Source organism: Mycteria americana, chromosome 2 (genome assembly GCF_035582795.1).
Source record: "Mycteria americana isolate JAX WOST 10 ecotype Jacksonville Zoo and Gardens chromosome 2, USCA_MyAme_1.0, whole genome shotgun sequence".
Taxonomy (NCBI): domain Eukaryota; kingdom Metazoa; phylum Chordata; class Aves; order Ciconiiformes; family Ciconiidae; genus Mycteria; species Mycteria americana.
The window spans coordinates 22,608,197-22,635,590 of record NC_134366.1 but is presented as its reverse complement, the minus strand read 5'-3'; the positions used below and the strand labels follow the sequence as shown (position 1 = coordinate 22,635,590).

The window sequence follows — 27,394 nt, the reverse complement described above, 5'->3', positions numbered from 1 at the left end:
CATCGGTGACTCTCTATTCAAATATGATTTCGTAAAAGGAAGTAGGAAGCATGACTTTCAAGCTGTGTGTGAAGATGAGCTAAAATAGTAACAAAAGTATCTCTAGAGACTATGAGAGGACGAAAAAAAAAATTCTCTTAAGCCTACCTATTGTTAAGAAAAAATGGATTTGGCAGACTCTCTTTTGTACCAGCTGGATGTGTTAAATTTTCCTTCTTTTCCTTAACATTGAGAGCAGGCATTGCTGTAGCAGGGATACCAAGGAACTGGATGGATTTGGAGATTTCCTCAGCAAATTTCACCAGTGGGCCTTGATCCTGAGGAAAATCACACTTAAGCTTTAATAGCTGGGTTTCCGTGCAGTGACACTTACAGCCTGCTTAAGAGAGTCCAAGAGGAAGGGTGATTGCAGCGGTGGCTTGTGTAATGGGCATGCCTCCTTGCTGGCTGCTCTTGCAGGAGGGTGCACGTTAGAATCAGGCGCCGGAGAGCAGTGGTTGTGATGTTTCCTAGGCAAGAATTTGGTGAGCCAACCCTTTGGAAGGTAGCCCTGCAAGCACTGGTAATGGCCAGGCATAGTTCACGTTGCCTTAGTTTTGGAAATAGATGATAAAATGTACTCAGATCAAATAATTTCTCAGTGCTTGAGTCAGTAGTGAAGTTTGGCTCCAGAACTCCACGTTACGGCTGACCACTTCTCTCCCAGATCCCTCAGGAGAGATCCATGCTATAATAATCCAAAAGCCTTAATAATTCAAAAGAGTTTGAATCTCATTATATTATTGTTATACTCAGGCTGCTATTTATTAACTACAATTTTATTGTGTTTTGTTCTCCCACTGTACTTTTGTTTTTCAGCTCCTTCACTTTGTTGGAAGTGCTGAGTACAGCACCTTGCACAGCCAGGCACTAATCCAAGACTTGATCCTCAGGCATTAGGTGGTTATGAGGACAGTGCTATCTGCTGTAGGAAAGTAATACAACTGCTGTCTTAACCTGAAGTAATAGTACATGCCACACACACACACAAAACCCCCAACCTAGTGGTTAAAACCCCCCTCTTTTTAGACCACTTACAATTCAAACTGGAAATTGGTGATTTCCACTTGTAAGAACACTTCATTTTCCTTGTACTGGAGTATAAAATCCACTATTTGTTGTCCGTTAAGATTTTTATGTCCCTCACTCATAAATATATGAGTGTACCATAGTTCCTGTATGGTTTTTTACCACGAGGGTGGTGACATACTAGAGCAGGATGCACAGAGAGGTCGTGGTGTCTGTCCTTGGAAGTGCTCAAGACTCACCTGGGCACAGCCCTGAGCAGCCTGGGCTAACCAGACCTGCTTTGGGCAGGGGTTGGACTAGGTGACTCTGCAGGCCCCTGCCAACCTCAATTATTCTGTGGTTCTGTCATGCTGCCAGACTTATTTGATACGTACTGCCGTGCCAATAAAAGAAGGCCTGATCTTTGCTGGGAAGTCATGTTCTTGATCGCTACTTTTAGTGACAGCAGGTATACTCTAATTTTCTATTGGGACATCCATGAATTGTCGTTGCTTCCTTAGCGATGAGACTGCTGAGCAGATGCTATTTTTAGAGATTGGACAATTACTTACCTGTAATGAGGCTCCAGCAATAATCAGCATTTAGGATGTAAATTTCCTGTGAATTGTTTGTGTACTCAGGTGGGTTTGATTTTTGTTTCTTGTGTAACAGATGTATAAATTAGTTATACATCTATATAACTTACATACATCAAAATAAAAAAATTCAAATAGGAAAGTTCTTTTATTGTTTATTTTTCCATTCTTGAGCTGCTTTTGTGACAGTATATATTTATAATATTATAAACTTCTTTAAAATAATCACGAAAATCATGTAATTCTGTAAAACATCTGGGTTTTGAACTGCCTTTGCTTTATATATTTGACTCTCAGTCAACAGCAGGGCAGCATAAAGTTATATTTTAAGACTAAAGTTATATTTTAATACTGCAGTTATCAGGCCATCACATTGCTATTGATCTTTGTCCTATGTGGGATATTATTGCTTATGGCCTAAAAACTATGTACAGGGCTACTCTGTGGAAATCGTGCCAAATGTAGGTCTTTGTTTGACATATTTACTCCCTACCAAGACTACTAATGAAAAGTTCAGTAGTAGTATCATCTTTCCTCAGCTGAAAAAAATTGTATGGTATTTTAAATTTTCATGAGTGCAAACCTGGTAGTGTTTCGAGAGAGACCCATTATATTCATTACCCAAGAGAAAAATAATTCTTTGCTTTCAGGATAAGGTTACAGGCATCTGTGAAAAGTGGATATGATGAAGGACGCATAGCATTATGTAGAAATACTGAGGGAGGAGACTTGCTTTGAGACAAATTTTCCAAACTTTAACACAGATGCCAACTTCAACAAGCACTTTGTCAAAATGATAACTGGAGTAATTTTCTGAGTCAGTTCTTGACTTAGCTGGCGTTGCCTTCATGAAAGATGCATTCTGATCAGCATTCTGGTTTCATGTAAGCTGGTGTAAATGCAGTGTACCTCTACTGTGGGAATGATGTAACAGAGTGAGAAATGAGATGGATCAGAGACCCTAGATCCTCATCACCTACTGCTGAAGAAAGTAAAGGCAGCCTTAAGCTTTGCTTGTGTTTCTGGAGCCCTGAAGTCCTTGCTTCACATAGGACAGTCTCAGGTGTAAATGAAAGTGGTTTGGAGAATGCTCTAATCTGTTTTTCTACGTTCTGGTAGTGGATGGGGAATAGAGGTACCTCGATTATCAAGCAACACTCCCAAAATTAGTGGCCGTGAGGGAGATGACCTATTCTGTGAGCAAATTCTGTGTCAGAAAATTTGCCTCCTTGGCTGGGATCCCCAGAGGCTGCATCCACTGGGTTTATGGCACAGCATAAAAAATCTGAAATGAGTTATAGGAAAAAAAGGGTCCTGTCATGTTTTAAGTACATTACTAGAAAACAGATTGTATTATTTTGCTCTGTTATTGGGTGAAATATTTCCCAAATACAAATTCAGCCAAGTAGGTGCAAACTTGTTTAAACTGACAAATTGACCGAGACAGATACAATGTGCAAATGCTCATGTATGCATTGAATACAAGTTAGTCATAAAACAGGAGTGAGGGAATATAAGTAGCAGAGTATAATAATACTGTAAATAATATTGACTTAGTAATGAGGGTTGGCATGAAGATGTATAATGTGAATATAACTTGTGAACCAAAAGGAAGAAGTGAGATCCAGACAGAAAAAGAGAAAACTAAGTAAGGTCTCCCTAGTCCCACTTTAATTTATGTTTGTTACCAAAAGCTTACAGCCAAAGTGGGTTTAACGGTTGGTGAATATGTTTTTGTTGATTTATATTCTCAGTTTAAATCAGAAGCTGAAATTGGTTCATGAAGAACCCCACTCCAGAGTGTGTTCCCTGCTGCCCTAGTGGTACAGATGATGGTAATGTTCATGGTCTGGTTGTTGTTCTCCTTGTGGGGTTATTCGGTCTGTTGAGTGTTGTATTTTTACAGGGGGAAAAAAGGAAAACAAGGTGGAAATGTTCATTCTGGAGATAAGTGAACTTTTTCAAGCTACATTGTTTCTCTTGAGAGAGGTGAAATGTTAAACTGTTTAACATCTGGAAGCATCTGTCCTTCTAGTCCAGCCTGTGGAGTAACTGAGTGCTGAACTGCCATCACATTTTCATGGAGATTTAGAGAATGAACAGAAAGTGCTTAAGTGTTTTGACCCAGTCTAATTTTAGAACTGTAGAATATGTAAGCAAATGCTAGATATATTTTAAAATATACACATGCATAAGTTAAAAAAAAGAGATTTTTTTTTTATGTAAGGCCCTAATTATGTAACAACTGGATTTTTTTTTTTAGTTCAAGAAACTGTAGTTCAAGACAAGAAAAAGTAGTTAATCTGACAGTTCTATGAAACTTTCAGAATTATTTATTTATGTAAAAAGGCTAGCATTTAACTTTTATAAATTAATTAGTTTTAAATATTCAATTAGATGAATTATTGTAGTCCAATCCCATGGTAATTCAGTCTCTTTCTACCAGTATGACAAGTATCTAAAATGGGACATACCATTTCTGCAAATATCTGTAGCTCAATGTTCTGCTTTGCTTTTCTACTCAGAGTTTTTATATTAATTTTTTGATAGCAGAAAATGACAGGATTTTTTTTACCTGCTACTTATCTTTCATGTTAAGATAGTTCTGGAGTAGTTTCCATTTTTCTCTTTTTCGTGGGTAGTCAGGTGTTGCCCTCTAATAGGAAATTTCAGATCCCTTCTAAGAAGTATGTCAAGGACATTGACTTGCTGAAGATGTCTGTTTGTTGCAATGCAGCAGAGATTTTAAAGTCTTTAGTCAGCCTAAAGTCTTTCATCCACTTGATACTATTAGGAGTAAGTCACAATACTCTGTTGAGCATTTTTTATATTCGCTAGAGGATATAGCAAATGTGAGAATGGGTAAGCAAGCATATTATCCTCCCTATCAGTGTTTGGTAAAGATTGTTCCTTAATATTTCCATTCTTGTTCTGAGATACATTTCTACAATGACAGTTTACTACGCTTTACTATGCTTAATAAAAAGATCATTCTTAATAACAATGAATTATTTATTCCATGCTGTACTATTTAATGATGAAGTATTATTTAGGAGATTTGACAATTTAATGCTTATTCATATCTGTATTTTCAGTATTGAAATGAGTAATAGCATCAAAAGCATCAACTCTGTTAGTCTATAATTTTTAAATTCAGGAAAGTTGTGGGGTTTTGTATGAATATTAAACACCAGTAATTTATGTTATCTTATTTTTAAGGAAGATACATGATATCACTGAATTCAGTGCCTGTGTGACTACTTTTTTTTTTTTTTTTTTTGTGGCGTGCCTAGTTCTGTAATAGTTAGCTATCTTTTATGTAGGGTAACTGAGTGCCAGTAACAACTGAGTGAATTGTAGAGGAGTTGAATAAGATACGAATTTGAGCTGCTAGAAAGTGGACATACCCGTGTTGCATCAACACTGCAAGGTTTTTAAATTGATGTGGAGGAATCACCAAATTTTATTTTTTGGATAATCATTCTCATAAATGCCCATTTTCAGAAATGTATTCATGAATGCATAATCATATCTGCATGGCCTTCTAACAGTTCATCTGTGTAACGACAAGGTGAACCTTTTAAGCGACATTTGTGCCTAGCATTACATACCCTTCTCTCATACCGGAGTCCAGAAATTTTTGTTAGGTGCCTAAACTCCTTTTGTAGCACACTGGAAGAGTTCAGGGTATGAGAAAGATGCCCAACACAATGAGTTAAGCCAGCTATTGGTTTTTGATTGTGTTTTTTGTATATATAAAAAAATTGCAGCTATCATTTTCTAACATAGGATGGTAGCTAATAAGAACATCTAGTAAACTTATCTAAACCAATTCCCTCATTATACATACTTTTCTACATACTTTTCCTGTTAATGGTTGAATTTGATCCACTTATCAGTTGCGTCTGTGTATTTTTTAAATATTATTTCTAATTTTAACTTTTTTTCTGTTGCACAGTGCAAATATAATCAAGTTATTTATATAACCTATATCTATTGAGTAACATCTCCAGCATGTTCCAACAGCAATAGGATTTTCCTTGTTGAAAGAAAACAGACACTTTAAAAATTACTGTCTATTTATTTTATTATTGTGTTTCACATAGTACTCTAATTTGTTAATTTATTATTTTTTTTTCTAGAACAGGTGACGGAAAGAAAAGCAGTCAACTATTTGCAATATTCTAATTGTGGCTAAGCACCAAGAAAGACATTGAACTCTTGGGATGTGTTATTTCAACCTGTAAATATATTCAGCTGTATTTAATTTTTTAGTCTGCCATAGACTCCAGTTTCAATAAGTGCCTGTTTAAATGGTACCAGTTTCAGTCTTTAGAGCCCTTCTACCCAACCTTTCTTAAGATTCTGAAGATTCTTCCACTACTCCTGGAAGAACAGATGGGATAGAATAAAGTCCTTTTCCAATGATTTCCTGATCATCTCTTTGTACAAATACATATTTAGATGCAGAATACCACATAGATGTGAAGCCCATTCTGCAGTCCCCTTCCAAAATTTATTTCCATTGAAACTGCCTGTTTCACTTCCGGACACAGAGACTCTCTTGACCCCACTGTTATGAAAGAGCTTATTGTTTCTCCCTCTAAATTAAAAAGTCTTCCTAGAATGTGCACTTAGATGTAAATTGTTTGACTGTGGTAGTTCATTCAAATACAGGCCTATTTAAGGAGTTTTAAAATCTGCTTTATTGGAACCCTGTGGCTTTTACAGCACATCAGAACTAAATTAAGCAACAGGGAACATTCTCTCCCTTTATTTCCAACTGTCCTTTCCAGGCCAGGTGGCATGATATTGTCTTTAGAATTATTTATATATCTCCCTCATTATTTTATCATGTATTCTAATGTGGCGGATTTCTGTCCTCTAGCACTATGCAAATAGTCAGAGTAATCCTGGATGGAGCAGGCAGGGATTTTTGGTAATCAGAAAAATATAGCACGATTTTTGGTTTCGGGTATTCGGGTTTGCTGTCAGGAAGTAGGGGATGCATTTTCATATCCTTTTTTTGAGAATAAGTGGAAGCAATTCCTTACATAGGAAATGAGATCTATTTTTTTTTGCTTGTCATTTCAGCAAAATACCATATTTTTAGCCAAGCCGAAGTGATGATGGACACCAACTAATAAAGCTAAAATTGTTGTCTGGTAGAAGTTTTAGTATATTTTAAGATGAAAAGTTATGTCACGCCTTCCTCAATCACTCGTGAGCACCTCTGAGACTCAGTTCACATCTTTAAAAATATTTTACCAGCCATGATGTATAGGGACTTCAGACTAGACCATAAGAGCAGTGTGGAGGATTTTGGGGTGGGCTAAAAATTTAGCCTGGGGTAGGACAACGGTGGGTCCCAGGGATACTGTGTGATATCCTCTGTCGGGAGAGCAAGCTCAAGGTGTTGTTTGGCATAGAATAAACCAGAATAAACATCTGAGAACAAGGTTGTACATCCGAGAAAAGGAAGCCCTCTATAGCTATAGGCTGGGCTGAGCTGGATGGCAGCTTTTACTACCTGCTTAACCGTACCGTGCAGAGAGGTGTTCAGCACCAGTGGGGCTTGGAAGGAGAAGCTGTGCAGGAGGCTGGAGGGTGGCTGGGGGGCCACAGGGGCCACTGACTCTCCTTGCAACTGCTTCTTGAAAATAAAACTTGTGAAAATCCTGTAACTCACCGATACCAACTACCAGTATAGGTTGTAGTATGAATTGTGGGAACCAGCAAATCTCTCTGTGGCTGGTATTCGGTAACAACCTGATGATCTGAGGGCACACTGCCACACTCTCCAAATGGCTCTGCAGTGAGATGTCTTGCTCAGGGGTCACTGGCAGCCGCTGGCACCGCTCCTCCTAATTTGTAATTTCCCTGAAGACTAGGTGGGGGCTGGCACGCGCTCCTTCGTAGCGTGAGGTACCTCTGAGCAAGCATCGCAGCAGAACTGCAAGTGCACAGGGACTTTCAGCTCAGCCAAAGAGGATGTATTTAATTTTTATGTCCATCCAGGGTTAGGCAACTGCTTAGTGCCAATGTTGAGATCTCGGGTTTGAATATGAATGCCTAAAAAAGTGCCTCATTCTTCTTACAATTCTTCCTTCTGTAGGCAGTGGAGCCAAATTACAATAGGTCTGGCCATTATACCATGCTTTAATTTCTTGACTTTTACTTTGAAATGGTATACTTAAATCCTCATTATTATACAAATTTATATTATATCTCTTTGTTTATTAGCAAAGCATAGTAAACCATTGCAATTTAAACTTCAAGTACTAGTAACCTGAAATCTGATTTCCTTGTTCTCATTCCCTTCTGAATTTGACAAGGGCCCAGTAATTGCCATGAAAGCAGGACAAAACACTCCATGCAAATTCAAGCGCGCCTCTTAAAAATACTACAACACAAGTGTGAGGCGTGACCACCTCAGTACAGAACTGTGTTAGAAATCTCTAATAAATCTTAGCCAAATGAAGATCTGCTGTGCAATGCCATTGTAACTGAGCATAGTATATGGATTGCCAACTGTTTTATGATTACTGATTTGACTTATCCCAAATTAATTCAGAACACTGTAGCTAGATAAAAATCTTCTACTCTATCAAATGTGTTGATATGAAATAACTGAGGTAAGTAAACGTGACGCTTCATAATATTTTACATGGATGTTTTAAGTGTTCTTTGTAATTGTTATAATTTTAAAAAGATAATTTTCAGAAGTCATCGTCTGTGTGTGCATCTGTACATATGCACGTGTTTGCAAGGGAAATCTTCATGCTGTTTATCTTTTGTCTTGCAGACAAAACCTGTTGCATTTGCAGTTCGGACAAATGTTGGGTACAGTGCTGCTCACGATGATGATGTTCCAGTCCCAGGCATGGCCATCTCTTTTGAGGCTAAAGATTTTCTTCATGTTAAAGAAGTAAGTAAAACTGAAGGAGGAAATGAATCTCACCTTAAGGGTCTATTTGAGTAATAGTGCTACTATTTCTTAACATTAAGGTAAAGCTTCACATTGTCAAACCACTATACAAATGTTATATAAATAAGGTAACTGTATGTAAGAAACTGAATGTTCTTTGAAATACTGTTCTCATAAAAGCAATGGCACAAATTCTGTACAATCAAATTAATTAAGTTTGGAAACCAAGTGCTTTTCTTCTCTAGTAACTTTAAAAATCTCCATCTGCATATTCAAAGATATAATACCTGTGGGTTTTACCATTCTAGAACTCTGAAGTTTCATTGTGATTTAGTAGCCAAGGGTTGATTCTCTTTTACTTGTGTGACTTAATCTCAAAAAACCCAGAATCCTTAGGTCTCCTTTTTTCTTTTTTTCACTAAAGTTACTTCCCTGGCACAGACAATATTTTGTTAACAGTTACATACTGAAGAACTGACATGATAACTTTCAAGATGCACATAGCAAGTGTCAAAAAAGGCACTTTATGTTTGCTGCATTGGTTTTCTTTTCCTGTAGTTTTGCTTTGAACATTTTCAAGCTTTACAGCTTCAAACACCTAAACTCGTGTTCTTTCTCTGCTCCTTGCAAGACAGTCCAAAGCAAATAACTTGGTAACTTTCCCATACAGCCTTTCCTTAGCAGTGTGCTGCGCCCTTCTGAATGATTCTCTCATTTTACAAGATTTCCCAGCTTCTGGTCATGTTCCATTACGTTTTGTCACAAAATGGTCCATGTGGAAATAGAAATTTATAGCAGAAGAACTAGAAAGTTAGCTTAAGGATGAGAGCAACTTAGCCATGCATTTGAAATTATATGTTTGCCCCATTTTAGATTGTTGAAAAATCCCTCCGTAGTTATGATTGATATGCACAATGATTCTGCTAGTGCACGTGCTTTGCAGAAGCAAGAAACATTCCTAATACACAGGTGGAAATACAGGTGGACAGAGTCTAAGGAAAGACAAGAAATGGACTTTTAGTGCCTTTATACTGATGACTAATGATCATAATTTTCCTTATATATGAAACACCAAAAAAAGGGGGATAATTTGGAGTCAAACTATATATAGTGAAGAAAATAGGTCTTCTGTCTGATGATAGTGCAAAAGAATTGCTCTGCTCTGTCTTGTGACCAAAGTAGGGATGAGCAGGCACAGAGTCCTGGCAATAGAAAACCATCACCATTCTCTGGTGAGTCTGGAAGCCCTGGAAGATACAGCTCAGTTTGGTTAGATTAGATGATTTTGTGTGGTCATCTATTCCATCTGCATTTCAAACAAACTGGTAATCTCAGACTTCACATCAAGTCTTTCCCCTGTTTCCATATGAACCAGAAACACAGTGCTAGCAGATTTTCTGTTAATAATTTATGCTTTTTTTCTCACAGCACAACTTAGACTCAGATGTAAATATGCGTGGAAGATAATGAGGAAGAAAAAGTTTCCTGAACTTTTCTGGATCTCTAGAAATGCCTTAAAAGGAAACTTAGCTCAGCTGAGTTGTTATATTGCCTGTGGCTGCATGTAGTGCTGAGGCATGAAAATATAGATTAAAATGCCATTGTTCTTGCAGCTTCAGGTGCAAGAACAGCCACTCTGTGCTAATTGCCTTTAAAAATATCTGGTTTTCTCCCTAAGCAGTTACGGAATGTTGACTGTCTAGTGGTGCTAGGCCAGAGCTGGGTTGTGGAAGGGACCCTGCTCCCGGGCCAGGTGCGCCGCTGGGATGGAGAGGTGGGAAGGGCCCCCCAAAGAGTGACTTGGACTTGCTGGTCCTGCGTTTGGCAGTGGCTGTTGTGTCTGGGCGGGTCGAACCTCTTCAGGAGGGTCGCCTGAGGAGCAGCCCTTCCCTGCACAGCCACGTCCTCCCCTTCCTTGTTCTGTGGCCATGCCCTGCTCGCTCTCCAGGGTTCTGTGTCCCACCAGATAATTTTGGTGCTCCCTGTAGTTAATGCTGAAATGAGAGCTTGACACCTCACTACCAAGATTTCCACTATTGCTTTTTAAAATTAGAAAGTGTTATGTGTGGTATTATTTACTTATAAAAGTATCTTATCCTCCTTTTCATATGCTGACATGGCTTTTAGATTTGAGACTGCAGGAGTGAATTCCAGATGCCTTTATTTTTGTGTGAAGAAAAAATTCCTATGGATTTGCATTTCTATCCATTAGAATAAAACTAGTGTTCTTGCGTAGTAGTCTGTTGTACTATAGGACAGTATAAAAAAGTAGTGGCTGTTCAGATTTTTATTTAATGGTGTTTTTTAAGTATCTATCTCTTCCTTCTACCAAGTTAATGATACTACTTCTGCAGACTTCATGTATACCATAGAGCAGATCCATATAATAGCAACCTCCATTGCTCAGCTGCTATAGTCTTCCTACACCTGTGTTGTCCTACAACATATTTTAAATGCACATGCATATTTTTAGTTAGCATTTTGCAATGAAAGGTTATGATTTTAATATGTTTCAGTCTAATACAGTTTTGAGAAACTGCTATTCCAGATTAGCTCCCTATTAAATGTTGGTATTCTTACTCATAAAGGCATCCCATTGGATGAATGTTATAGATCCCCTTATATGTTATGAGCTTAAAAGTGTGTTTATTTTAATCTTTATTTTTTGTTAGCTAAATATCTTAAAGTTTGTTTCAAGCATCACAACATTTCTATAGTAGCTAAAATGAAGGATAATACCGCAATTTAGGTTGTGTATCATTGATACACCAATGTTGTATTCTCAGTGAAATGAATTCCTTTTTATGGGAGCCCACACATTTTACATGTTTTACTCCTAACTGTACACTTGTTAAAACTACTTATTAAATAATTAAACATGCACTATAATATCTACATTCATAGCTTCAGATTCAAGAAGGCAACTTCTCTTCCCATTCAGATGTTCTCTTACAGTTTAATAAATAATCCAAATTATCCAAAATTCATATTTGATGGTAGTTATTCCCACGGAACTCCTAGAGTATTGCATACAGGGCCATACATAACAGTGACGTATTCTCATCCAAACATGGTGAATAAATAATAAAGGAAAAAGCAAATAGTTCTGCCCTACAGACCTCTGCAAAACAAACAAACAAAACCCCCTGTGTGTGTATGAATAAATATTATTAGAGTAGTCATTATCTCATATTTCATATAGCTGAAAATCAGTTAATTGGACTATTATGCATTTGCAAAATTGTAAGTTTTTTTAGTTATTTAGAGATATCCATTCCTTGTGGATCTATCACTGTATGTTTAAGATGCAGATCACATGAGCTGTATGCAGTAGAGCATATATAAGCAATGGAATGTAGTCAGATTTTAGAAGATTTTAGTGAGTTCAGAGAAGCGGGGGAGTTTGAGAAGTAGTATTTTTTATTTTAAATCGAGAACTGAATATAATGGAGTAAGAAAAATAGATTATTACAGAGCTGTAAAAATTGTTGCAGTGGGTAGGCGCAGATCAGAAGAAATCTCTGGTGTCCACCAAGGAGAAACATCAAGGGAGAACAAAAGCAGCTCTCATGTATGAGGAGAAAAGACTGTGAAGTAGGAAAAAATAAAGATGGTGAAATGGGTGGAAATAACAGCCAGGGAGAATCGTGAAATCTATGAGGGAAGGTTTCTGCTTAAGTACTGTAGCATTTTAATAATTTGCAAGGTGTAATTATTTTAATGTATTTCTGAATATTACCACAATTCTTCATTGCCATAACAACACAGTACAGTGATCAACTGCAGGGAAGAATTACATAAAATGGCTTAGCTGCAAATTAAAAATAACAACAAAATGATCCCAAATACAGTAATTTCTTAGTACATGACTTTTTTTTTTTTATCTGTAGAAATTTAATAATGACTGGTGGATAGGACGGTTGGTAAAAGAAGGCTGTGAAATAGGATTCATACCAAGCCCAGTCAAACTAGAAAACATGAGGCTGCAGCATGAACAAAAGGCAAAACAAGGAAAATTCTACTCCAGGTAATAACAACAGATCATTAAAAATAGTAGCATTGACTGTGACACAACTTGGAAGTTAATGCTGTGTATGCTATAGTTCTCTTTAATTATTGTAATTGGCAGCTACGAACATTTTGAATCAATGAAGGAAGTAATATTAATTTATATAATTAATGTCATTGCCATTTGAGAGAGAAAGTAGGTGTTTAGATTGGTGGTCTGTGGTGGCCTACAATGGCTATTATTCCATTTTATTTTCATAAAATATTTGTAAATATACATTGCAGTTAGTACATTTACTACGTGCGAGCACAATTTCTTACTAAAAAATCGATCTCCCTAAATTGTTTAGCATTTGTTACTTGTTTTCATGATCTTGCAATTTCTAAACACTTTTAAAGCTGATTTTAGAAATTACAGAAAATGTTACGATGAATTTATTTGTAAGCTGAAGCCAGTGCCTGTTAGTTAGCTCTTAGGGAAAAAAATGTTGTGGTCTTGTCAAATTCATTGCCTACAAATACAGCTTTTAGGAATACTGCATTTTACTGTGGAAGTTTCATGTCAAGTCATTTGTTGTCTCTGACTGCAGCCACCAGTCAAAATAGAGATTTAGTATCTAAATGTATTGAACAATACTGCGAGATGGTAATAATGCCATCTTTACTGTAGAATTCAATTCTTAATAAAGTAGTTTTCCAGTAAACATTAACACATGTGGAAGCAAATGCCACTTGCTTCCCTTTGGGTATACAGGAAACAAATATTTCCAGTACGTCTGAGCGGGATGGAGCTGGAATTGAGAAAACATCTGGGAAACATTTGGAAAGCCAGAAAGGCTTGCTTTCTTCAACAGGAAGGGCAGCAGGGTTTGAAGAGCATGCCTATGCTAGGAGGAGACCAGGATGCTGCAGTGCTTGGCCGCATTCGCCAGTTGTGAAATGCCTTTGCTATGAGTGTGCTGTTCTCAGCAGGGGGACGTCAGGTTCCTTATTCCTCTCATGACGCTTCTGATACAGCCAAACCTGACCCAGTGATTCGGTCCATTTCCAAATTGTAAAGGCTTCCATTCTCCAGAAGTTCTCGCTGGTGTTAACACTGTCCTATGCCACAAGTGCATTTACTTAGTGCTTATTAATATTTTAAGATGGAGAAACTAGAAACTAGTACTATTACGTGAATTATTTGAAGAATGAAGCCTTTCTTACATTCTTTCAGTGCTTTTCTCGTTATGGTAACTGAAATAAAATAACCAAAAATATTGTTTCATTTTCACAACTTGGATAGGTTTTCACAAAGCAGAACTTGACAAAACCCTAGACTGCTTTATCTTCATTTGACAGACTTTTTTTTCCCAAGTGCTACCTGTTATTGAGACAGGAAAAGAATTTGTACTTTAATTAGATTGAAAAGATGTTAGGCAAACACACTATCGGTTTCACTAGGGAGCTATCTTCTGTTAAAGGAAACAGATATGCTCACTGGCTTAAGAATTAGTCTTAGTAATGAGTAGTAATATTAATAATTATATATCAGTAGCCATATTAATAGTTGGATCACATTAAGATCATGAGGTGGTGAGAGCATATGCAGCAGAATGAAGTTGCACAGCAAAACAAGGAGCGAGATTGATGTTTGCAGTTCCTCAGTCCTCAATATGTACACACATTTTGTGTAAGATGTATGTTTTATACCACTGCCAGAAATACTGTTTGTCTCTTGGCTAGCAGCTCATTTAGAAGGCAGGTAATACATAAACTAGAATGAACATTGAGAAAGCTATGAAACGTCAAACTAATTTGTGCTTTACTCCAGTAAATCAGGAGGAAACTCTTCATCCAGTTTGGGTGACATCGTTCCTAGTTCCAGAAAATCGACGCCTCCATCATCTGGTGAGTAGGTCATGAACCCTTCAGTTTACGGACTCGTGCACCTAGTCTGTTAAAATGTATGTACATTTAGTCCTATTTTTCTCATTCCTTGTACTACATAGATATAAGGTTGGATGGTTGCGTTGCCCTATGAGGCTGGTTTGGGTAGGTTTGAAGTAAGGCAGTCAATGCCAGCAAGTTCAGGCAATGATAAGGCTGTTAACAATCCACAAAATTCCCTCTTTGCTTGTACCATGGTGTTTTATAGCAAAGACATAATAAAATGATGAGACTGCGTTGCAGTAGGATAGTTTTGGTCTGGTCTAAGCACTCCTGCTGAACAAGAAATAGCTTCTGGTACAGGAGAAAAAGCAGCAATAAGAATAAAAATTCCCAAGAGCTTTCTGCAGTAGCATCAAGAACAGCATTATTTTATAATAACAGGAACTTTCAGTTTCACAATTCTGATAATGAGGATATGCTTCACATAATTCTAGCATACTGGATATTTTTTGCCTTTTGTGACAAATTTTTCACAAATACTGTTTTGTATTTAGAGCATCAACCGACAGATTTAACTTTAGTTAGGTTGGATTCAAGAGGTATGAAGCAAATACATGGCGAGCTGGTGGAGGAAACTGGCATTAGCTCCTTGAAAAAAGCATAGCAGAGTACCAAAAAAAAAAAAAAAATTTTCTACTAAATTCAGCTGCTGCATTGCTGGATGTTTTATCTTCTCTCCTGAGAGAGAAGATGTACATTTTGAATACCCAAAATCAGAAAATATTAATGAATGTTGCTAGTGCCTTGTCTACTGAGGCAAAGATGTGTATTTTCCAGTCATATTAGTTTATATGGTGCCTGGTCTACAGAGCAGGCATCTTAAAATGATCCTGAAGATTTTAAAGTATTTATGTGGACATTAAGAGAGAGACAGAGGAATTCAATCAAGTTATGATAGTAGCTTCATTTGATTAAATTAATTGAAAAATATAGCTGTCTTTCTTGTGAAACCATGAATTTGTAACAACGAACTTTATTACAATTGCAGTTTGTTTACTAAAAGTCCACATAAGTTCCCTACCTCCCTGTTTTTTGGAAAATATATTTTTAGCTTACTGATGTGTGTCCATCACAAGTCTGTAGAACACACCTTAATCTTTTATTTTACAATTACTTTAAACTGTCATATTTACTGTTAAGGCCCACTTGTTCAACGTCTGCATTTTTGCAGTAGAAAGTGTCCATGGACCTATGTTGTAATTTTATAGTTAGAGCATCTGAAATGCTATAATTTTTTTTTGTATCCTAAAAACACTTGGACAGCAGAGCATGTGAAGTTTTCAGAATGTTGCACAGAATTTAGAGGTAAGAGAATGGGCAGCCTACTTTGGTTACCAACTGACTGATTGCTACCGATGCTGTAATTTTCGTTGCATTGAGTCATTTCTTCAGACCGTAGTTTTCAGAAACCTGTTTTTCTGGAGAAGGAAGAAAGTCTGGTTACATTTATTTAGTTACATTGAAGGTTTGGAGAATATTTATACACATTAGCTTATTCTGTGGTCTTAAGATTTTGGGTCTGCAGTATTTTTTTTTGCTTATCTTAAGACATCCCAAGAAGGGTGAAAGAGGCATAGTTTGTGACTAACACAAGAACTCAAGTAACTTTGAAGTACAGTTCAATTATTCCCAGACGTCCTCTTTTTGGAAGTATAATAAATGAAAAATACATAAATTATTTAGTGAGTTGAAGAGATTGTAACTGAATAAGTTAACTTCATTTTTTGACTTTGAGTCGGGGATTTTTTATTCAGTATAAACTAGTGCCACAGAAAAAAAAAACCAAACAAACAAGATGAAGAACCAGTGAAAAAAACAAATGAAAAGGAGGCTCATAGCCGTCTAAATAATCAATATTATATTGATGTAGTAATCAATCCATACGGTCCTCATGGGCCACCAAACAGGATGAGGATAATGGTGAAAATTACTTTGAAAAAAACCCAATGAAGTAAAGATAATTAACAGTAAAAGAACTAGCACAGAAGTTGTTACATAATGTGAAGACTGAGAACAAAAAAAGGAGATACTGATATCTAGCTGATCAAATGCTGCATTTCTTTTTTACATGAAAAACCTAACAACCCTGATTTTTCTTTACTGATTATTTTAGTTGAACATAGAACTGAAGGAGTTTTAATATGCCTTATTATGAGTGATTTATAGCATCTGTGCTGGCCTGTATTCAAGAAAAAGATAATATGTTCTTTTTATACTTATGAAGAGGATGAAGGAACAGTGTTGCTAGAAGAAAATGTTACGTGATTTCTGTGGCTGTTTTTAGGAGCAGGAGTGTAGAAACAGGGTGCAGATCTACTCACAGGCTTTCCTGGCAAGGGTAGCCTCAAAGGCACAGTTCTGTAACTCAAGGATTGTCAAGCATCATGGCATTAGATCTGCGGATAATTCAAATGGGAAAATATACTTTACTCAAACAGAAGCGATCACTGTCCCAAGTGTCTCTTAAATCAGTAGCTGCACGTAGGCTTGACAGAAATATTTATTTATTGCATAATTTAATAGCACATGCCGCTGTATTAGTTGATGTCCCACTCATCAGGCAGCTGAAAGCAAGTCACTACGGTGGTTTCATAATAGTTTGCAATGATTAAATATGGGTTTGGATGAAGTCAATGCAAACGATACTGCTTACAGATCTATTTAGAGTTAGATTCAGTTCGACATAATGGCACGGCAAGATAAGCATGTGTTACCAGTGTGTGTCAAGAGGTGGGTAAGATCTTTACACACAAAGGTGGCATTGTACAGCATGTTTGTGGATCACTTTTGTGTATGTACTTGCTTTCTGAAGACAAATTTAATACATTACTTAAGATCAGGATTGAGCATTGTAAACAAGAAAGCTTGTTGTTGTTGTTTAGTTTAGTTTAGTTTAGTTTTGTTTTGTTTTGTTTTGTTTTGTTTTGGATGTAGTTAGCAGGTATCTGTTGGACTCAGCATTCAGGATAACATGGCTTTTCATTTTGAAAATGTATTTATTTCTGAGTCCATGATGATTTTTGCTTAAACTGTTGTTACTTACTTGCTAAAGAGGGTAAATACTTTATATGTATGGTATAAGCGTTGTGTGCTGTATATTCTTTTGGGGTAAAGGTTGAACAGCAGTGGTTTATTGTATTCACTTCCATTTTGCCCTGCCTACATCCTCACTCTTTACAACAGGATCCAGGTCTCTGAGACAAGCTGGGATCAATTTCCTTTCTTCTGCTACCCATTCTTTTTAGTTTTCACTATTAGTAGGTCTGCTTTTATTATTTCTAATAAGTGTATCTTATGACTGCTGTGCATTTTTAGTTAAAAGGGTTAAAAATGCTAATTGTAGTCCACCCTGAGATAAATGTAGATATCATTGTACCAGTATCAGGCGGATTCTGTCTTCAAAAGTGATCTTTCTTCTGTTTTTTAATTTCCTATAGACATGCTAGTGACATTTCAAATTTCAGTTGATGATACCCATTTTGAATTAGTGTTCATTGCTATAAAATAATTCAAAAGTTGTTGGCCAAGTTCTATTGTTTACATGGGTGAAAGTCTTATCTATTCCAGTGAACTAGTTTGGATTTACACTGGTGTAACAAGAAAGAACTTGGCAGTTGCTCTGTTTTGTAAGAGTAATTCTGTGTATGTCTGATGTAGCTGTGTAAAAAGGGATCAGAGGAAAATGTTATAGTAGCTGTTACAGATTGCCTTCTGTCTTCTAATCCTAATGTACTGCACCTTTAAATTTTTCCCTTTGTTTTATTGTGTTTTGTACTCATGGTTGATTTTTAAATTTTTATTTATTTATTTATTACTCTGGACAGTTTTATTTTTCTTTACCTGTTATTTCCTTTTTAACCTATCTTCACTTTCCCTGTCATCTGATAATTCTGAATTGTTTGTCTGTATATAGCTATAGACATAGATGCCACTGGCTTAGATGCAGAAGAAAATGATATTCCAGCAAACCATCGCTCCCCCAAACCCAGTGCAAACAGTGTAACATCACCCCACTCCAAAGAGAAAAGAATGCCCTTCTTTAAGAAGGTAACACCGACTTCCAAGCTCCCATCTGTCCACCTGCTCACCTGCACTGCGTCACATTTCTAGTCCTGTTAACTGTCTGCGTCCTTTGACAAGCCAATAACATGCATGCTTTGTTGTTCTTTGTTTCTTTTCCATGCTGCTGTAGCTAAGCAGAAGCAGAAATCGGTAAGTTTATATCGGCATTACCTGTGTTTATCCTGCCACTGGCATCATTAGCATTATTACCCCAGAGTAACAATGCAGCTATTCTAGAATTAAGGAAGAGATATATCGAGCTGTTAGCAGATTCAGTACAAGAAAACAAACAGTCCCAAGTTCAGTGCCTCTGTGAAACTCTGCTACAGTACTTATCCTTTTTGATGGAATAATAGGACACACTTAGAAGGCCTTCTAAAAGTTTGAGAAATTTATTTCTAACAAATCCATATAGTGCACCTCTAGTGCATGTTTATTCTTTCCATCTGTATCTTTCTCAAGTTTTTTTTTTTTTTTCCTTATAACTCAGGCTATTGAAATAATTATTGGAATCTAATCAGATACTCAGATTGTACTTAGAAAACAAATAGTCAAAACCATTGTATTTTTAGTGTTTAAACTTCTAATTCACTAGGTGCAAAATCGGCAGGTGAACAAGCCGGGTGGAAAACCGCAGACTTCTTTTGGCAGTTTACCTTGAGTTTTGCCTGTTGTCATGTATAAATTATCAGCCAAATGTTCTTGCCATCCATCAGTCAGACTTTCTTAGTATCTCAGCTATTGGAAATGGTGCTGGTGGTTCCCAGGAGGGCCAATGTCCCTCCATAGATAACCCAGATAACTACAGAATTATGCAATTGGCATCCTGTTATAGCAAACTGCAATACGTTTCTAGGATCTTTGCTGGAATAAGTTATCAAGACATTAGGTAGCAGCCAAACTATGCAGTGAAATACCACATTTCTACTTTTTTTTTTTTTTAAATCTTAGTCTTCATAGCTCTTATTCATTTGTTTTTAACCACTCACTTAAATCTACAGGTAATAACAGACTGTTATAGTGCTTAGAAACAGTGCCAAGTGACACTGTTGCCATTGCTGTGGATGCTCTCATGTTTAGTAAAGAAAACTTTTTTTCTCTCTCTCTTTTTCTCCTTGATCTCTTCGAAATAATATTGGATCCTTCTCATTTCCAAAGGCACCAGTATTTGCTTCAGTAGGGCCTATTAAGTACCATGTTATTCACAGCCCACTATGGAAATCAACACCAGTTTTTTGCTTCTGAGTAATTTCTTATTTAATCATATTTATAATCAAATATAAATACTAAGGAAGAATAGTACATGTTGACATGTATTGGATGCTATCTGCATAAGCATCTTTCGAAGATGCAGCTTCTAGATGAACCACCTTGGACCTGGATGGTGGCTAGTCCCATCTCTCTGTTCATTCTGTGGTGCCTCTTTTCTTCTGTATCAGAATCATTACTGGTTATAGTGGGTTTTGTAATACTGACATTTACAGTAAATACTGGATGGGCATCCCAAACTAATAATACATAGTCAAACCACTGAACAAAAGCCATATGGTCAAAACTATGCTAGTTTGTATTCCTAGTTCATATTTGAACTTGACTCTGCAAGTGAAAGCTGTATAGCTCAGTGCCAGTTCCTTAGAAAATATTAGATTCTCTAATGCTAAATTAAGGAACTTTAATGCTTCCATTAGATAGCTTTTACTCAGTTTTCTGCTGACAGCTTCATTACTTCAAGCTGTAAAGATTAGAGAAAAAAAACGCCTGTTTCCGCAGAACAGATTTTAAAAATATCCCATATTCCATCAAATAAGGTAATTTCTGTGCTTTCCCTAATTTTCAAATAGCTGGTTAACTTCTAGCATTAATACATTTGGTTGAGTCAGCCACATTAAGACAAAGATCTGTTGCATTAGGACGCTCAAGCTATAAGCACTTACACGCCTGTAATGATTTTTTCTTAAGATCTGTCTCCAATATGCTTATCAGATTATTAGTAATATTAGCAAGAACAGTGGAGGGCTGCGTTTTGATACTGGCACAGCATAATTGCAGGGGTTTGCTTTGAAATGTGTTGAGTCAGATTCTGCACTGTGTAAAATAAATTCATTTCACATGCTTATGATGCCTTGGGCACTAGCGTTCATTCTTATGTTACTAATTATCTGGTGGAGCTACAGGTTAACAAAAAATAAGATAAATTACTTTGAAAAACATTCACAAAAATGTTTTCCATGTTTTAGACTGCTTTAGACTGCTGCTTGTGTAGCATTTTGTGCTGTCACTGTATTAATGTCTGTCTTTGTGGTTTTGTGTTTTGGAATGTATATACTTATTTTAATGTTATTGTGAAACACCTTGGGATACCTTGAATACTGAAACAATGAGCAATGACTGTATTCTGTGATCTTGACTGATGTATTTGTACTATGTAGACATTTGAAAAATAGATCTGGCATACCTTTTTCCATATCACTCACACATTCCTGGGTTTGGATTTCAACCATTTTTTCCCCAAGACAAAGATAAACCAAACCCTCCCTTACAAACAAAAAACTCTTTCTGATAAGACTCATTCTTGGTGATATATATTGAATAGCCATTTATGAAAGAAAAAAAAACCAGTTTAATTTGTTTATATTTTACTTCAATAACAATATTAAACTTTTTGCAATCTTTGGAAGCAGGCAATCCTTTTATCTTTGTATTTTAAAGTACTTCTTACAAATTGTGCACAATACATCAGTAAGTAGTTTGGTGAATACTGTACCAACAGAATCCATTCTTGGGTGGTGACGGGAACTTCCCAAAGTGGAAGGATTGCTATCCCAAGCTCTGTTTATGAAAATTTTCTATAAATACTAACTTGATCAGTCATTATTTTGATTTCATTTGCAAGTGAATTGCAGATGCAAATGTGGAAGTCAGACTATGAGTGCCCCCATGGGAATTTGCAGTGGTGTCACAATGTTTTGTCAAGCAGTGGGCAGATCTGAACATAGAAAGAGGTGTGTTATGCTTTTCCCCTCCCTTTTTGTTTTATTTTTCTCCTTCATAATTTGCCTATGTCAAATTTAGGTGGGATACAGATGTCACAGCTCTAGAGTCAATCATTTCAAATCATTAACTATTGGAAATAACCTTTTCAATTAACCAGTTAGGAATTATGGAGTGGGACGTGAATGTCTGCAGAATAACAGTTTTGTAGCTATCCAGAGTAAATATGAAAACAGCAAGAAAACCAAAAGTCAAAGAAAAGCTTTTTCAAATTAAATCCCTGAACCTGTTATGTCCTTATCTTGTACTACCAGTTTTTGGGAAAGGTTAATGAATCCATGATTCCTGTGTTGGTGACATCACTGGAAATTCAGAGTTCCTAATATTGTAAGTAATGTGTAACACTTTCTCTAGGTGCTGCAATGCTGAAAGCTTTTTCTGTTTTGCAGACAGAGCACATCCCTCCCTATGATGTAGTGCCTTCTATGCGACCAGTAGTTTTAGTGGGGCCTTCTCTGAAGGGATATGAGGTAAAACGTGAATCGTTTTATTTTGCCAAAAATTTTGTGCTTCATTTGGATTTGAATGTTCAAAGGTAGTTAAGCTGAATAACATAATTTATATCATAGACAAAAATATAGACAGTTTTTACTTCTACCAGGTACCTGCTTACATGTATTTTATTTCATAGCAGAATTCAGATTAAGAATAAATTACTTACATTCCACTCATATTGTTCAGATATAAGATTTACTGTCAACTTTATTACGTATTATTATTGCAATCAAGTATTATGAGTTTCCTATGTGATTACTAATTTTTTGTTTGTTTGCTTCTAGGTAACAGATATGATGCAAAAAGCATTATTTGATTTTTTAAAACATAGATTCGAAGGGCGGTAAGTACTTTGCAATGCAAATCTACTTGAGTTCAGGTCCTGTTTAGGTACTACCAGGTTCTTAAGAAATAATGACAATCTTGGCAAAATATGTGTAGAAAATTAGGAATGGCAGCTAATGCCTTGTTAAGTGGACTATAGTGCTTCCTTAGCAGAGCACACTGAGGCTGTATTGCAGTAGGAAGTATTCAGGAGCCTATATTTATTGAGAGTGGAAAAAAGGATGTCTTCTTGTTCATGAGTGACATTCATACTCCGGATTGGTAGATATTTATCTACAGATTTAATAAATGTGTACTATTAAAAAAATCTTTTGTTTAAGTATTTTTTAAGTGATATCTCATCAATGCTTCCTGGGTTCTATACAAGCTGATGAGGGCCACTGTTCCACCTCAGCCCTAGTTGCTTACAGTGGCATCTAACTTGGAAAGAGTGATAGAGATTCAGACTATCTAATGTTATATGATTGTCAAACTCTTGATCCCTCAAGCTGGGAGCTAGGTTTGACAGTAGTGCTGGACTTTATAATGGGAAGTCTCAAAAGGATTGCTGGGGGGGTGTCAGTCCCCCACTTTGCTATAATATGGTCACCCTTGGTAGCAGTCAGGCTGCATTTCGCTGGGTTTTGATCTGAGTGCTGTTACAGCCTGTCCCCTGCAGCGTACTCGGCAAGGTCCAATATGATTTGTATTTGAGCTTCCAGGCATTACTGTAGTACAAATGTCAAATGATAATCCATCTCTAAAAGCAGTGGCATGTTCTGTAATTCAAACATCATGGACCCATGGACCAGAGACATCAGGTGGATTCTCCATATGTAATTATATTGCTACTGGATCAGGCCTCAGATTAGTATGTGCTAGTGGGTTGACATTTGGGGGAAAAAAATGAGAAAACGGGAAAGTTTTCTTATAATATCTGTAACTTCAATGAATGTTCTATTTAGTTTGGAAGTGGACAGAGCAGTAACACTATTCTGTCTGTCCTGGTGCTGTCAAACTTTCAAGAGGGAGCTTGAGGTTTTCTGTCAATAGCTTCAGCTCTTTAAAATACTGGACATTGTGGTTTAAACTGTTGGATTTTCTCAGTCAGAATGATGATGTTGAGACCTAACCACTTAGTAGTCCCTCTTTATATTAGTCAGGGTTGTCAAATCTTAGATATGTACCTTCAGAACTGGAAGTTAACAAAATAGTGAGTGTCGCAAGCAGAAGAAAGTTGTTGCATCTTTATGTCTTAAAGTATTTTAGAGCATATCTAATTTTCAGTTATAGATCCAATTGTGGCAGGGTGAATCCACAAATAATCTCAATACAATTGATGTCTATAGTAGCAGATTTGAAGCATCCCAGACTTCAGTAGCAATCTGAATTTGTACTCAAGGTCCTCAACAAATTTGTACAGGAGGTTCTTAGATTCATGGCACTGCTTTCACTGCCACTCTGCTGTCAAGCTGTCCCCACTCTCATTGCAATTGTTTTGCTATGTGAACATACATAGCCTTTGTTTTGAGAGCAGACTTGTTCTTCCTGGTGTTACATATCTCAAAAGACATTAAAATGACCTTAAAAAGATGTTAAAAGATCTTAACATGAAAAATAGCATTTTTAGACTGATAAATCTAGCTTTGTTCAATATACCATAATTGCATTTGAAAAGGGAAAAATTATTTTCTATTGCATGTAGGAAGGAAGACTGTCAGGAAACAAAAAAAACCCCCAAAACCAACAACAACAAAAAACCCCAAAAGCTATAAAAGTTTGTAGTGTTCATCAATTAGCAAATAAAGATAACTAATGAATACCCCAAATTACATGTTGGATTTCATTTTAAGACTAATGGCATTATCTGTGAGGAGCTGTGCCAGAAATCACAATCTTTGGTTATGTTTTTAGGTTAAGTTAAATCATGCCTAAATTTCAAAAATTACGTTACTAATCAGTATTGTGCAAATAATTCTGTTTTTCTATATTAACTTCTGGCTTTGTCACATTTTATAGGGTTTTAGATAAATATATACACATGTTGAGCTCATTGAGAAATGACCTATTTGGTTACATTTCAGCTGAACAGCATCTGACTGTGCTTGCTAGAGAGGAGCCCTCCCTGTTCTTAGCAAGTCCATTTCCTCCGTTTAAATTGCAAGTAAAATCATACAAGGAAGAACAAGGGAATATCATCAGTCTGATTTAACTCTCAGCACTGGAAAAATGTGACCCCTAAATCTCATTAGACCAGAAAGTTTGAAAGGGAATGTATCCAAACGGTGCATTTTGACCCTGTAAAGCAAAACAAACTGAGTTAACTGTTTGCCTAGGAAGAAGAATATGCAGAAGGTTATGTAGCAGGTCAGTGCAAACAAACGGAAGTAACCACTTCTTTCATGGCTTATCTTTTCTCATAAACACAAAACTGAGCCTGCCAGATACTCAGCCCAGAGTTTTCATTTGCTTGCTTCTCTGTGCTGCAGTCCACATTTTTGGGTGGCCAGCATATTGCTGGATCTTTCTGCAAAATTATAGGTAACTCTTGCACTCTGTTAAAAAACATATGCTAGTAAACTGAACAATAAAAATAAGAGTTATATGGCTGTACTAGTTTCCCTGCTAAGTCTTACCTTTACCTGTTAACTCTGCATATCTCTATGTGTCTTACACGTATGGTTAAAGTAAGCCAGGTTGTCATTCAGTACCTTTCAACAAATGAATCCAAATTAGGGAAAGGAGTAACCAGCCTATTCATACTGGGGATACCGGTGCAAAGTCTAACCACATCAGGCCTGGAGTCCCCAGGGAGGTCCCATCTTCTGCAGCACATCTCTGACGTCCTCCTGCCTCTCCTCTCCCCAGACACATGTAGCTTTGCAGTCAGTGGTCATACTGCATTTTGGTGCAGAAAGGGGCATGTCTTCTCAATAGCTCTTGTAACAGTATTAGTTAGATAAAGTTTTTTCTCTGTTCACATTGTGCAAAGCATACTGTGCTGCTGAGGAGAACTTGTTTTCCTGTAGTCTTAGCCATCTTCTAGTGTTAAACGAGTCTCTCTTTCTCCCTACATCCCTGCAAGAAAATAACATTCTGTTCTATTTTACTGTATTTTATTTTTGCAGTATATCAATTACACGAGTCACAGCAGACATCTCGCTTGCCAAACGCTCAGTATTAAACAACCCCAGTAAGCACGCGATAATAGAGCGATCTAACACAAGATCAAGCTTAGGTAAGTACCTATAATGATACTATCTACAAACTGGCTGTAAAATATACTTCTCTCAAGTCATATCTGTAAGCTGAAAATAGCCTTCTCTCTGCTGTGAGAAAATCACAATTCCCATAATTCAGAAATCCCGGCACTAGAAATCATTTTAAAATCACTACCTGATAAATTTCATATAGTGCTGATTTTGGTTTATCCTGTTCATGTTCAGTTTTCATGTTTTGCTCTTTGCCTCAGTGGGGAGAAGTAGCCATCCGTAAGGTAAATAAAATCTGAAGAGATGTTCTTCTGGGTAAATAGAAGTGATGGTTTCAGAATACCTGAAATTATATGGATATTATTGATATTATGCATTATCTTTGATAAGGTTACTAGTAGTGATAGCTACTGATATTAGACCTGAAAAAAGTTATTGAAGTACACATTTTCTGAATGTAATATCAGTTTAAACTAATGCTGAGGTTAGTACAAAAAATGAAGGATGGAAAAGGGGAGACCTTTTTAAAAAACTATATAGCTAGGTTCATGGCATACATATCTGTCATCTTACATGAGTCTTTTTGTACTGAAGCTTGTCCAGTTGTATAAGTAATTAAACATTTATTAGCCAGAAAGAAAACAAGCTTAGCTGGGAAGATGTAACTAAATGTCACCACCTACAGTACAGCTGGCCACACTGAAGCTTGTCATCCCAAGCTGTCCTTAAACAGGAGAAGGTGGTCACTTTGGAGTCTCAGCTCACATGGACTGACTTCAGCCTTTCCTCTAGCATGAGGTGTATTATATCTGAGATTCCACTGCCACAGCTGGCTCATTCCCTGTGTAGGGACACCTGGAGGTAGCCGAGATGAATCCTACCAGGAGTCTACATACTTGTGTTAGGGCGCTCAGCTGACATACGGGACACCCAAGTTCAAGTCTGTCGTGGTTTAAACCCAGTCAGCCACTAAGCACCACACAGCCGCTCACTCACCCTACCCCCCTCAGGGATTGGAAAAAAAAAAAGTAAAACCTGTGGGTTGAGATAAAGACAGTTTAATAGGACAGCAGAGGAAGAGAAAATAATAATAATAAAAGAAGGTACAAAACAAGTGATGCACAATGCAATTGCTCGTCACCTGCTGACCGATGCCCAGCCCGTCCCCAAGCAGCGATTGCTCCCCCCAGTTTCTATACTGAGCCTGACGCCATATGGTATGGCATAGCCCTTTGGCCAGTTGGGGTCAGCTGTCCTGGCTGTGTCCCCTCCCAGCTTCCTGTGCGCCTGGCAGAGCATGGGAAGCTGAAAAGTCCTTGGCTAGTGTAAACACTACTTAGCAACAACTAAAACATCAGTGTGTTATCAACATGATTCTCATACTAAATCCAAAACACAGCACTATACCAGCTACTAGGAAGAAAATTAACTCTATCCCAACCGAAACCAGGACAAAGTCCCTGCTCAAATACAAAAAAGGAGGAACTTGAACTCGAATGTCCTGGATCACAGGTGAGTGCTCCAGCCAGGTCCCTGTCTTTACAAAGCTGCAGATTTCTCTTAGTAGCCTTTGAGAGAGCTTGGTTTCTCCTGAATACAGCATTGTATCTTGAAATCTTGTAAAATTTGTGGAACAGGAAAAGAATCTCATTCATCCTACTAAATGGGTTCTTTATCACATTTTATAACAAAATTTCTGAGTACACGTGTACTTTGACTGAGTATTTAACATTTGCCTA

General features: G+C 37.0%; 1 protein-coding gene across 3 annotated transcripts in view; it reads left to right on the top strand.

The window, feature by feature from the left end:
• The window catches only part of CACNB2 (calcium voltage-gated channel auxiliary subunit beta 2), a 262,351-nt gene that overhangs the window by 209,932 nt on the left and 25,025 nt on the right, over positions 1–27,394 (top strand). For all 3 annotated transcript variants that reach the window (XM_075492690.1, XM_075492691.1, XM_075492692.1), the window contains exons 4-10: positions 8,449–8,571; positions 12,462–12,598; positions 14,393–14,469; positions 18,425–18,558; positions 22,014–22,094; positions 22,404–22,462; positions 25,572–25,681. In XM_075492690.1, coding sequence (XP_075348805.1) covers positions 8,449–8,571; positions 12,462–12,598; positions 14,393–14,469; positions 18,425–18,558; positions 22,014–22,094; positions 22,404–22,462; positions 25,572–25,681 — 721 coding nt within the window. The remainder of the gene's footprint in view (positions 1–8,448; positions 8,572–12,461; positions 12,599–14,392; positions 14,470–18,424; positions 18,559–22,013; positions 22,095–22,403; positions 22,463–25,571; positions 25,682–27,394) is intronic.